Source organism: Jatropha curcas, chromosome 8 (assembly GCF_041381405.1).
Source record: "Jatropha curcas cultivar XTBG-Jc1 chromosome 8, XTBG_Jcur_1.0, whole genome shotgun sequence".
NCBI classification, from domain to species: domain Eukaryota; kingdom Viridiplantae; phylum Streptophyta; class Magnoliopsida; order Malpighiales; family Euphorbiaceae; genus Jatropha; species Jatropha curcas.
The window spans coordinates 8,806,639-8,820,596 of record NC_143158.1 but is presented as its reverse complement, the minus strand read 5'-3'; the positions used below and the strand labels follow the sequence as shown (position 1 = coordinate 8,820,596).

At 34.3% G+C, this 13,958-nt stretch overlaps 1 protein-coding gene across 2 annotated transcripts; it reads left to right on the top strand.

The window, feature by feature from the left end:
- Positions 1-2,576: 2,576 nt before the first annotated feature.
- LOC149494152 (uncharacterized) lies at positions 2,577-12,492 on the top strand. Of its 2 annotated transcripts, XM_089724598.1 has the most exons (5): positions 2,583-2,752; positions 3,744-3,815; positions 5,237-6,457; positions 11,451-11,522; positions 12,256-12,492. In XM_089724598.1, exons 3-5 carry the CDS (start codon positions 5,263-5,265, stop codon positions 12,303-12,305), a joined length of 1,317 nt encoding a protein of 438 aa, XP_089580724.1. In that variant the 5' UTR covers positions 2,583-2,752; positions 3,744-3,815; positions 5,237-5,262; the 3' UTR covers positions 12,306-12,492. The 2 variants fall into 2 exon arrangements, with proteins under 2 accessions (XP_089580725.1, XP_089580724.1); XM_089724599.1 differs by lacking the exon at positions 11,451-11,522 and having other exon boundaries at positions 2,577-2,752.
- The last annotated feature ends 1,466 nt before the right edge of the window (positions 12,493-13,958 follow it).

Below are 13,958 nucleotides of genomic sequence, written 5' to 3'. Positions count from 1 at the left end.
ATGATTCAACTTTGCTAAGTGTTCTGCTGCAAAATTACCTTCCCGGTAAACATGATGTAGAGAACATTCCTACTCCCTAGTCAGTAAACTCTAAATATCCAAAATCATTGCTCGCAATGGATAAGAAGGCACCAAAACCGAATGTACCAAATGCACAGCTTCCAAACTATCAGATTCCACCACCACCAACCTAAAACCGTGCTCCCAAGCAAGTTGAAGACCAACTCTAATAGACTAAAGCTCACCAACCAAAATATTGGTTCAACCAATATTAACAGAAAAACCCTCCTAGCCATCTTCTCAAAGAATCCTGAAACAAACCTCCCCCTCTAGTCAACCCAAGATTAGCAACACAACCGCCATTACAATTCAACTTCACCCAACCTTTTTGGGGAGGCACCCAAGAAACAGAAAGCTACAGTGGAGAGCGAACCCAACAGAAAATTGAAGGTTTTGGCATCTTGTCTTCACCCAACAAAAACAAAGAGGGAGAGAGACCATGGCCTCTATCGCATTATGCAAAGAGAGGAGAAGAAAATTTGATTTTTTTTGTCTCCTTACTTATCTATTTATAGTTTGCTTCGCCTGGCTTGGTTTTGATTTGGCTCGATTCTTTGGCTTATTTGATTTGGCTATATGGTTTTGTGAAAGAGATATTTTTGTCTTTTAATTTTTGGCCAAATACATAAAATCCCCTGAACTTTCACAAAAAAAAGTCTTATGGTCCCTTATATTTTCAAAATGACCTTGTCACCCTTGGATTCTACATTTTATAAACTATACACGTTTGGACAGAGTAAAAAGTACTCGCAGCGACGTGGATTAATGGCAATACAGATGGCAATTATGTTGTCATGTAAAATGCCATCTCACCTTAGTTAGTCAGTTAGCTTTCCTTAAATTTCTCAATTTCTTTTCGTTCTTTTTCCTGAAACTTCCTTCCTAAATATGCAGACAAGTAAATCTCTAATCCTACTCATTTGTCGATTTTTATTTTGTTCTTTTTTCATTATTGTTTGATCGATTGAGAAGAAGCTGAGAGTCAAAGGAATATCTTGCTGGTTCATGAATTGTTAGCTGTTGATTTATCGTTAGTCCAAAGAGGGAAAGAAAAGAAAGTGAGTTTCACAAGGATTGTTAATGCCGATTTGAACAAAAAAGTGAAAATTTTTAGAAAATATGGCTTTTGGCAGTAAGAGAGGAACTTACTCTATTTTTATCAGTCAATTGAATCTTCTTTTGTTTCTGGTGTTGAAATTGAAGGAAAGGAAAAGAAGAGAAGGTATGGAGTGGAGTGGGTGTTTGGACGATGATGATTCACATATTAGTTTTTGTGTAGATTCACTTACTTTAGCCAGATTGTTATAACTCTTAGTTCGAATTCATCTTTTCAAATACAATCAACAATTATTATTATTTTATTTTTGTCATTTTCCTTTAGTAAATTCATGGGTTTCATATTACTTTTTCTTAAACAAATTAAAATTTTTGACACAGAAAATCTAGATTGTTTTCTTAAGAAATTATTTACCTAACCATATAGATATTGAGTAGATCATATCTTATCTCTTGATATCCTTATATTTTTTAAAAAAAATTTCATAAAAATTAACTCTGATATCCTTAATTATAGACTTAATTAACTTAATTAACATGACCTCCTTAAATATGACATATAAAGTGCTCCGTATTATGCTATTAGGTCACCTAACTTGCTGCATCGCACGTGGTTTTTAGTTTTTATTTTCTGACGTGTCCAAGCGTGTATAGATTATAAATGCAAAATCCACAAGTGGTTTTTAGTTTTTATTTTCTGACGTGTCCAAACGTGTATAGATCATAAATGCAAAATCCAGAAGCCCACAAGGTCATCTTTAAAATAAGGGGGCCACGAGATTTTTTGGTAAAAGTTCGGGGTGTCATAGCCCTGACCTGGTCAGTATTGTCCGCTTTAGGCTTTGCAACCCTCACGGATTTGTCCCTCAGGCAGGCTTTGCAACCCGCCCAAAAGCGCGCTAACCAAGTTAGAAGCTACCCCTCTTATGTATAGATCGTTTACCCCGTCCTTAACCGATGTGGGATTTGCCTAAGGTGTGCTGGCCTTGCCACATACACCCCCCCTTGGGGACTCAGCGTCCTCGCTGAGGTTTGCCCCACCACCGGCCAGAGTTGTAATATCCTTAATTTTGTAGTTCTTTCTATTTTAGCTTTTTCGATGAATTCGGTTATCCGAATAAAAGGAAAACTTAAAATAATGGGAAACACTATAGATTGAGGATATTAATATTAATTAAATGAAACATTAATTGATCTTTACAAATCCATGTGAAAGCTTAAAGGAAATCAAAAATGAGTTGAAAGATGAATGACTTCTCGGTAAAGCACGATTTTACCTGAAAAGCCTGAAAAACGGTAATTTCCATACGATTTTTACCAAATGGAGTTTAGAATATTAAATACACTTGGTTTATACCTAATAGGACTAAAGTAAAGTGATTAAAAAGATTAGAGTGCCAAAGGATGAAGGGAAAACAAAATGGAGGATTATAGTGCAATTTGCAATTAAAGGACATGGAAGGAATTTTTAATAAAGTTTATTATATAATTTTTATGAAGAAGTGAAGAGAAGCACGACACTTACCACCCATTTTGCAGTTCAGGTCGTTCAAGAAGAGAGGAGGAGGGTTTTGAGTCAAAACCAAGCAAAAAGAAGGTGAAAATCAAAGAATTTTCAAGTAATTCTTAAGAGAAGGTTAGTTATTTTCACTTCCTCCTTCATTTCTATGGATTACTTTTTGAATTCCATGAACTTTGAAGTGAGGTGCTTGTTTGTGTAATCTGATTTGGTGAAGATGAAGTGATGAGAAGTGATTTTAAGGTGATTTAAGATGATTGAAAGTAGTTATGCATGAATTCAAAGTCTAAGTTGCATAAGTCACCAAGATGGATGATTTTGAGTTTGTTCTTGATATGCCATGAACTAGGAATTCTGATATTCTTATATTATGATGTTATGTAAGTAATAGAAGAGTTGGATTGCATGAATTTGTGCTGGAAGTGAGGTGAGAATGCTTAAACATATATAAATTATTGTTGGACATGTTACAGTTGGGCTGCCTGAAATTCAGCTTCTGTAATTGACCTATTTGACTAAGCAAATGAACTCCAAAATTTATGAAATTTGATATGGAGATAGGCTGAGATGTTGGGTAGGTCGTGTTAAAATTTAAAGGCCGTTGGATAAAAGGAAATGGAGTTATAAGTAAATCAATGCAGGCTGCTCAGCATGAGAAAAACTGAACTTCAGATTCTATAATTATGACATTTAAAAATGCAAATGAGCTTTAAAAATTATGAAATTTTCCAGAACAGTACCCTAAGATGTTTGGAACATTCTGTCAAAATTTCAGGGCAATTGAATATGGGGAATTCAAGATATAGTCAACGCAATGCCAGCTACTCAAATGCTGAAATTCTGCATTTCATAAACCTTGAACGAATTTAGCATGCTATTCACTTCTATTGTTTTCGTTGTTAGTATTTTGTGTCTAGGATGTGGTTAAGTGTTGGATATGAAGTGTTTCATGCTTAAACTCAGATCATATAACACTTGGACAAGTATAGTGAAAATGAAAGAAAAAGCATGAGACTACATTCTAATGCTTAATTTACATTCTTATAGAAGTGCATGTGTGTACATTGTGTAGTATGATCTTAATGTGAGTATTAATATCATGCTACAGCTGCTGAGAGAAAGGGAGTTGAGGAGAGGGTGATTACTAGAGGAAAAGGGCTAGGGGAGCCATCTAGTTCAGGTTAGTGTATATTATTCCTTTCCTACTTTTATTTAAACAAAATGAAATTGATTTTGCAAAATATTTTCAATGGATTTGCTTTATGAATTATAATTATATTCATAAGTTTTTAAAGAGGAAAAAGATTATTTTGAAAGCATACGACCGAATGATATTTGTAAATGAATTTTATGATTCTTATACTGTGAAAGAGGAGGACGTTGGCCAATTGATATCTGTAGTATGAGGGGTGGCCGTGATTGAATGTTTTTAGCAGTGGTTGTGAAATGAAATGTTGTCCATTGTGATTTTGATATTAGTACATAAATGGAATTGTTTAAAAGTCTTACAGCTGATATAGATATGGTTATTACCCCGAATATCATTTCATTTGTTGAAGTTGATATTACGATCGATTGAACATGGATATCATCACTAGATGATATATGATTGATATGAAATTCTCCCTCCATGTTGAGGTTGTAGATTGCTCCCTCTTCTGTTGAAATCATATCACAGATTGAGGTTGTAGATAGCAGGTCTAGATGTGCACATTAGACATTGATGGCCCTCAGAATTGACTCTATAAAAGCTGTAAAGACTATATTATGAATTGATGATTTAAATGGTATTGATTTATTTTGTTTCTTATTTTCTTTACCATGGTGGATTTATGAATTGTCATTCCTTATTATTTTTATTAGTACACCACTAAGCCATATGCTTAGCGATAGTTGCTTTTGTACTATCGCAGGTAAAGGAAAGGAAAAAGAACCAAGAGAGGATCATTTTTATTTGATGTAGATAGTATGCTACTGATGTAGCTATTGTATATTTGACTTCTTTTGGAATATGTATGATGTATTAAACATTAACAGATCATTTATGTATATTTGAGCAAATTCATATAAATTATGATTGTATGAATTTGAAAATTTATAGTCTATTAAAGTAATTAATTTCTATTATGTATCTAAGATTTGAACAGGACTCCAATATGTAATTAAATCATCCATGGACTTATGGGTTATGGAACCATTTTATTTTATGTTTTTTTTTATAATATGTTTAAGAAATTATATTGAGATTAATATCTACCAAAAGAAGTTATATATATTTAATAACTAAATTATTTTGCTACAAGATATAAAAATGAAGGAATTAAAAGGATTAAGTCCCTTGTAGTATACTTAGTAAGCATTTATAAGAATTAAGTGCTTATTAATTATATTACGGGCGACATGCCATGTCTTACAGTAGGGTAAGGTGTGACATGTTTATTTTGGTATCAGAGCAGTTTTAATTGCATATTGGATCATATTTTTACTGCATAAAAATGTGTGAAATGTAATCTGCTCAAATATGACATGCCTGTTAATTGTTGGATATCTACATCATACAATATTCTAATACGATGCATGGTTTTCTGTGATAATATACAGAGAGCGTGTTATTTTTGATCGATAGTATGGAGGGTGTTAGTCGGGGAGATAATTTTAATCCGCTTGAGGAGCAGTCTGAAGCGAGACAGGAAGAGCGTGGTAATGCTCCCGAGCATGCTGATGTCCCTGTTGCACCAGCTGCTGACCCTATAGCCCAGCAGATGGCTGCGTTATTGAGACAAATGGCGGGTAACTTACAGCAACAGCAGCAGCCAGTTAGACAGTATGATAAGTTGGTTAAGTATGGGGCCACAGAGTTTTCCGGCACCACTGACCCGATGGTAGCTGAGCAGTGGCTAGAGAGGATTGATAGGGTTTTCCTAAAACTCCAGTGTGATGATGCTCAGAAGTACGATTATGCAGTCTCTTTACTTCAGGAAGATGTATATGAGTGGTGGAAGACAGTTCCTAGGAGCAGAGTGCAACCACCAGTTCTGACTTGGACAGACTTCCTAAGGGAGTTTAAGAAAAAGTATGTTCCATCTAGCTATGTGGATGCCAGAATAGAGGAGTTTCTGCAGCTCAAACAGGATCATAGGACTGTAGTTGAGTATGAGAGGGAGTTTACTCGGTTGAGTTATTATGCTGGGAGGATGTTAGTTACAGGTAGGGACAGGTGCAAGAGATTTGAACAGGGATTGAAGCCCAGTATTAAGAGCCATGTGATCGGCTTTGAACATGAGAATTTTTCTGCATTGGTATCACAAGCTCTGAATCAAGAAAAGGCTACAGAGGAGAAGAGTGTCAGGAGGACTTTCCCAGTGGCTAGTAGCTCTAGTAATAAAAAGAGGAGATTCTTCAGTCCATTTCCTCCTAGATCTAGCAGTGTGAGGCCACAGAGCCAGAGACAGTTCAGACCACCATTGCCACCTCCACGAGCTCCTCCAGTTACTCGTAGTTGTGTTCATTGTGGTAGATATCATGGCGGAGTGTGTAAGTTGACCACAGGAGCATGTTTTAACTATGGCGAGGTTGGACACTTTGTGAGGGATTGCCCTAAACCGAGAACTACTACGGCATATACAGCCACAGGGGGATCGATTCAAAGACCAGCTGCTAGTTATGGATCTTCTCAGTCTTCAGGCAGAGGTAGAGGCAGCGGTAGAGGTAGCATGTCGGGTAGTCAGGGGACAGTGAATCAACCAGAGCCTATTGGTGTGCCAGCTAGAGTTTATGCTATGAGGCAGAGGCAGGATGCTGATGCAGCTGATGTGGTGACTGGTATATTTCCTTTATTTAATCATGATGTTTATGTGTTATTTGATCCTGGATCATCTCACTCTTATATTAGTGCTGGGATTTCTTGCTATGCATCTGTTCCTTGTTTGCGATTGGGGTATGATGTGCTTGTATCGAGTCCATTAGGACAGGAGGTTATTGTTAACAAATTATATCCTGATTGCCCACTCATAATCCAAGATCATGTATTCCCTTCTGATTTAGTTGAGATGCCTTTCGGAGATTTTGATGTTATTTTGGGCATGGATTGGTTAAAAAAATATCAAGCAGTGGTTGATTGTGACCTTAAGAAGATACTATTTAAACTGCCAGAATATATTGATGTGGTGATACAGGGTGAGAGACAGATACTTCCTTCATCTGTGATAACTGCAGCTTTAGCTCAGAAATTGATCCGTCATGGGTGTGAGGCATACCTAGCTCACATTGTGGACACAAGGGTAGGTACTCCTAGTCTTAAGGACATTCCTACTGTGTGTGACTTTCCAGATGTTTTTCCAGAAGAATTACCAGGATTGCCGCCAGAAAGGGAAGTTGAATTCGAGATTGAGGTTATGACAGGGACTCAACCGATCTCCATTACTCCTTACAGGATGGCTCCTGCTGAATTAAAAGAATTGAAAGCACAATTACAGGAATTGCTTGATAAGGGGTTTATTCGTCCTAGTGTGTCACCATGGGGAGCTCCAGTGCTATTTGTAAAGAAGAAAGATGGCGGTTTACGGTTGTGCATCGATTACCGTCAGTTGAATAAGGTCACAGTCAAGAATAAGTATCCTTTGCCAAGGATTGATGACCTCTTTGATCAGCTTCAAGGTGCTTCTGTATTCTCTAAGATAGATTTGAGATCGGGGTATTATCAACTCAGGGTTAAAGAGCAGAGTATTCCTAAGACGGCATTCAGGACTCGCTATGGCCATTATGAGTTTCTAGTTATGCCATTCGGATTAACTAATGCTCCAGCAGCATTCATGGCTTTGATGAACACGATCTTCAGACCTTACCTTGACCAGTTTGTTGTGGTTTTTATTGATGACATTCTGGTATATTCCAAAGATATAGAAGAGCATGATAAGCACCTAAGAATCATTTTTCAAACTCTTCGAGAAAAACAACTTTATGCTAAGTTTTCTAAATGTGAATTCTGGTTAGCACAAGTTGCTTTTCTTGGTCATATTGTATCTGCAGAGGGTATTGCAGTGGATCCTGGTAAGATTGAGGCTATTTCCAGTTGGAAGCCACCAAAGAATGTTTCCGAGATTCGTAGTTTCTTAGGTTTGGCTGGCTATTATCGCAAGTTTGTTAAGGGATTTTCTATCATTGCTTTGCCCTTAACTCAACTATTGCGGAAGAACGTTAGGTTTGAATGGACAGATAAATGTCAGGAGAGCTTTAATAAGCTAAAGAAGTGCTTGACTGAAGTGCCAGTTTTGACTTTACCTATTCCAGGTAAAGAGTTTACTGTTTATAGTGATGCTTCTCATAATGGCTTAGGTTGTGTGTTGATGCAGGATAGAAATGTTATTGCTTACGCATCACGCCAACTTAAACCACATGAGAGGAATTATCCTACACATGATTTGGAACTTGCAGCCATTGTATTTGCATTGAAGATATGGAGACATTATCTTTATGGTGAGAAATGCTATATCTTCACAGATCACAAAAGTTTAAAGTATCTGGGTACTCAAAGGGAGTTGAATTTGCGACAGAGACGATGGCTTGAGTTGATAAAAGATTATGACTGTATTATCGATTATCAGCCAGGGAAAGCTAATGTGGTAGCAGATGCATTGAGCCGTAAGATTATTGCTAACCTCAGGACGACAGCGTTATCTCTAGTCCATGATCTACGGTCTATTAATGCTAAGTTTGAGAAGATTTCTGACAATTGGGTGTTAGCTAATCTTCAGGTGAAGCCTTTATTGATTGATCAGATTCGAACAGCAATATTGACGGATGATGACTATCAAAAGATTCTTTCAGAGGCACAAGATGGTAAACGACCAGATTTTTCTGTCAGTAGAGATGGGTTATTACTATTTCGGGACCGGTTATATGTTCCGTCAGATTTAGATTTGAGACATCTCATCTTGAAGGAAGCACATGATTCTCCATTTTCTATGCATCCGGGCGGGACAAAGATGTATAGGGATTTGAAGAGGAACTATTGGTGGACTGGTATGAAGAAAGATATTGCTGAAATTGTAGCTAAATGCCTAACGTGTCAACAAGTCAAGGCAGAACATCAAGTACCAGCAGGATTACATCATCCACTTCAGATTCCAGAATGGAAATGGGAAAGAGTGACTATGGATTTTCTAATGGGACTTCCACTTACCCAGAAGAAACATGATGCAGTTTGGGTTATTGTGGATAGATTGACGAAGAGTGCTCATTTCCTACCTGTAAGATCAGACTATAGTTTAGAGAAGTTGGCAGAAATGTATATTGGTGAAATAGTTAGACTACATGGAGTGCCAGTATCCATTGTTTCTGATAGAGATCCAAGATTCACATCTAGATTTTGGGCTAGCTTACAGAAAGCCCTGGGCACTAGATTGAATTTTAGTACTGCATTTCATCCTCAGACAGATGGTCAATCTGAGAGGATTATTCAAATATTGTAGGATATGCTTCGAGCTTGTGTTCTTGAGTTTGAAGGTAGTTGGGATAACTATTTGCCTTTGATAGAATTTGCTTATAATAACAGTTACCAGACCAGTATCGGAATGCCTCCATATGAAGCTTTATATGGTAGAAAATGTAGGACACCTCTATGTTGGGATGAAGTTGGTGAAAGGCAATTACTAGGTCCTGAAATTATTCAACAAACAGAAGAAAAGATCAAAGTAATTAAAGAAAGATTGAAGGCGGCGACAGATCGACAAAAGTCATATGTGGATCTAAAGAGAAGAGATATAGAGTATAAGGTGGGTGATAAAGTATTCCTTAAGGTTTCCCCTTGGAAGCGTGTTATGAGATTTGGTAGAAAGGGAAAATTAAGTCCTCGTTTCATAGGACCTTATGAAATACTTGAGAGGATTGGTCCATTGGCATATAGGTTAGCCTTACCACCAGACCTCGATAAGATTCATAATGTTTTCCATGTTTCTATGCTTCGGCGATATAGATCGGACCCTTCACATATATTGCCTTTAGAATCAATTGAAGTTAATCGAGACGTCACATATGATGAAGAACCAGTGGCTATCCTAGCTAAGGAAATTAAGCAACTTCGGAATAAACAGATTCCCTTAGTTAAGGTGTTATGGCGAAGCCACTCCAGAGAAGAGGCTACTTGGGAACGTGAAGAAGATATGAGAAGACAACATCCACAATTATTCAGAGATCTATAACAGGTAAAATTTCGAGACGAAATTTCTTTAAGGAGGGAAGAGTTGTAATATCCTTAATTTTGTAGTTCTTTCTATTTTAGCTTTTTCGATGAATTCGGTTATCCGAATAAAAGGAAAACTTAAAATAATGGGAAACACTATAGATTGAGGATATTAATATTAATTAAATGAAACATTAATTGATCTTTACAAATCCATGTGAAAGCTTAAAGGAAATCAAAAATGAGTTGAAAGATGAATGACTTCTCGGTAAAGCACGATTTTACCTGAAAAGCCTGAAAAACGGTAATTTCCATACGATTTTTACCAAGTGGAGTTTAGAATATTAAATACACTTGGTTTATACCTAATAGGACTAAAGTAAAGTGATTAAAAAGATTAGAGTGCCAAAGGATGAAGGGAAAACAAAATGGAGGATTATAGTGCAATTTGCAATTAAAGGACATGGAAGGAATTTTTAATAAAGTTTATTATATAATTTTTATGAAGAAGTGAAGAGAAGCACGACACTTACCACCCATTTTGCAGTTCAGGTCGTTCAAGAAGAGAGGAGGAGGGTTTTGAGTCAAAACCAAGCAAAAAGAAGGTGAAAATCAAAGAATTTTCAAGTAATTCTTAAGAGAAGGTTAGTTATTTTCACTTCCTCCTTCATTTCTATGGATTACTTTTTGAATTCCATGAACTTTGAAGTGAGGTGCTTGTTTGTGTAATCTGATTTGGTGAAGATGAAGTGATGAGAAGTGATTTTAAGGTGATTTAAGATGATTGAAAGTAGTTATGCATGAATTCAAAGTCTAAGTTGCATAAGTCACCAAGATGGATGATTTTGAGTTTGTTCTTGATATGCCATGAACTAGGAATTCTGATATTCTTATATTATGATGTTATGTAAGTAATAGAAGAGTTGGATTGCATGAATTTGTGCTGGAAGTGAGGTGAGAATGCTTAAACATATATAAATTATTGTTGGACATGTTACAGTTGGGCTGCCTGAAATTCAGCTTCTGTAATTGACCTATTTGACTAAGCAAATGAACTCCAAAATTTATGAAATTTGATATGGAGATAGGCTGAGATGTTGGGTAGGTCGTGTTAAAATTTAAAGGCCGTTGGATAAAAGGAAATGGAGTTATAAGTAAATCAATGCAGGCTGCTCAGCATGAGAAAAACTGAACTTCAGATTCTATAATTATGACATTTAAAAATGCAAATGAGCTTTAAAAATTATGAAATTTTCCAGAACAGTACCCTAAGATGTTTGGAACATTCTGTCAAAATTTCAGGGCAATTGAATATGGGGAATTCAAGATATAGTCAACGCAATGCCAGCTACTCAAATGCTGAAATTCTGCATTTCATAAACCTTGAACGAATTTAGCATGCTATTCACTTCTATTGTTTTCGTTGTTAGTATTTTGTGTCTAGGATGTGGTTAAGTGTTGGATATGAAGTGTTTCATGCTTAAACTCAGATCATATAACACTTGGACAAGTATAGTGAAAATGAAAGAAAAAGCATGAGACTACATTCTAATGCTTAATTTACATTCTTATAGAAGTGCATGTGTGTACATTGTGTAGTATGATCTTAATGTGAGTATTAATATCATGCTACAGCTGCTGAGAGAAAGGGAGTTGAGGAGAGGGTGATTACTAGAGGAAAAGGGCTAGGGGAGCCATCTAGTTCAGGTTAGTGTATATTATTCCTTTCCTACTTTTATTTAAACAAAATGAAATTGATTTTGCAAAATATTTTCAATGGATTTGCTTTATGAATTATAATTATATTCATAAGTTTTTAAAGAGGAAAAAGATTATTTTGAAAGCATACGACCGAATGATATTTGTAAATGAATTTTATGATTCTTATACTGTGAAAGAGGAGGACGTTGGCCAATTGATATCTGTAGTATGAGGGGTGGCCGTGATTGAATGTTTTTAGCAGTGGTTGTGAAATGAAATGTTGTCCATTGTGATTTTGATATTAGTACATAAATGGAATTGTTTAAAAGTCTTACAGCTGATATAGATATGGTTATTACCCCGAATATCATTTCATTTGTTGAAGTTGATATTACGATCGATTGAACATGGATATCATCACTAGATGATATATGATTGATATGAAATTCTCCCTCCATGTTGAGGTTGTAGATTGCTCCCTCTTCTGTTGAAATCATATCACAGATTGAGGTTGTAGATAGCAGGTCTAGATGTGCACATTAGACATTGATGGCCCTCAGAATTGACTCTATAAAAGCTGTAAAGACTATATTATGAATTGATGATTTAAATGGTATTGATTTATTTTGTTTCTTATTTTCTTTACCATGGTGGATTTATGAATTGTCATTCCTTATTATTTTTATTAGTACACCACTAAGCCATATGCTTAGCGATAGTTGCTTTTGTACTATCGCAGGTAAAGGAAAGGAAAAAGAACCAAGAGAGGATCATTTTTATTTGATGTAGATAGTATGCTACTGATGTAGCTATTGTATATTTGACTTCTTTTGGAATATGTATGATGTATTAAACATTAACAGATCATTTATGTATATTTGAGCAGATTCATATAAATTATGATTGTATGAATTTGAAAATTTATAGTCTATTAAAGTAATTAATTTCTATTATGTATCTAAGATTTGAACAGGACTCCAATATGTAATTAAATCATCCATGGACTTATGGGTTATGGAACCATTTTATTTTATGTTTTTTTTTATAATATGTTTAAGAAATTATATTGAGATTAATATCTACCAAAAGAAGTTATATATATTTAATAACTAAATTATTTTGCTACAAGATATAAAAATGAAGGAATTAAAAGGATTAAGTCCCTTGTAGTATACTTAGTAAGCATTTATAAGAATTAAGTGCTTATTAATTATATTACGGGCGACATGCCATGTCTTACAGTAGGGTAAGGTGTGACACGGGGGGCAGTTTATATATTTGGCTTTAATTTTTATCTCTCACCTTTGATTGTGCTTTATTTGCATGAATAATTGCCAAGTGACCACTTTTTGAAAGGGTTAACCATATTGTTTGCCGAATAAAAATTTAGTGATGACTAAATATATTCTTGTATACTATATATAAAAGTGGGAATAGGAATTTCAATAGTACCCTTAATGAAATTTAAGATATCTTAAAATAACTTTAGTCATAGCCACTTAGAAAATTATATTTTATTATGATATATTTATAAAAATTATTTATTTTAAGTCAATCATGTATGGTCTGATTGTCTTTTCACTAATGTAAGAATTGAGAGGTCTCGAGTTCGAATCCTTTTGACTACAAGTATTTTTACCAATTTAGTGAGTGGATGATTATTCCTTTTTGTGTAGCCCGCAATGTTATTTCGACCTATTAGGCCTCCTAATAAATTAAAAAATTATTCTTTAAATAAATACATATAGATAATTAAGCATTTAAAAATTTAAGTTTTATCTTTGCTAAATTTATTTTTTAATAAATATATATGATAATGAGAAATTTGAAAATATTTTTATATTTTATTTATTAAATATTTAATTCTTTTAGGACATAGATAAAAAAGAAAGAAAATATGTTCTTTTTATTAATATTTTTTTCTTTATGTTTGTATGATTTGATTGGATGTATTTTTTTAAAAATAAATTTTCAAATAGAATATATATAATATTTTATTTAGGAGAGATAAAAAAAAGAAAACAATATATTATTTTATTAATATTTTTCTTTATTTTTGTAAGATTTGATTGGATATATTTTTTAAAAAGTAAATTTTCAACTAGAATTTAAATAATTAAACCTGAGATGATAAATATTTGAAAATTTTAATTTAAAATATATATATAATATTTTATTGATATATTTATACATCTATATACATTGAAACATTTTTTTGTTACGTGAGTTTTGAAAGAGTTTTATTCTTAATAATAATTTTTTATTTTCTTTTTAGATTCCGAATAATTTGTAATCACTATCATTTTAATTTAATAAGAGATTTATATCCCCTTGTAATAAATGGATAGTATATGTATGCTTAAGCATTTTTAATTTTCTTGATATTTTTTCTCTGATATCTTAAATCTGTTTGATTTAAAAGAAAATAGTATTTTTTGAAGA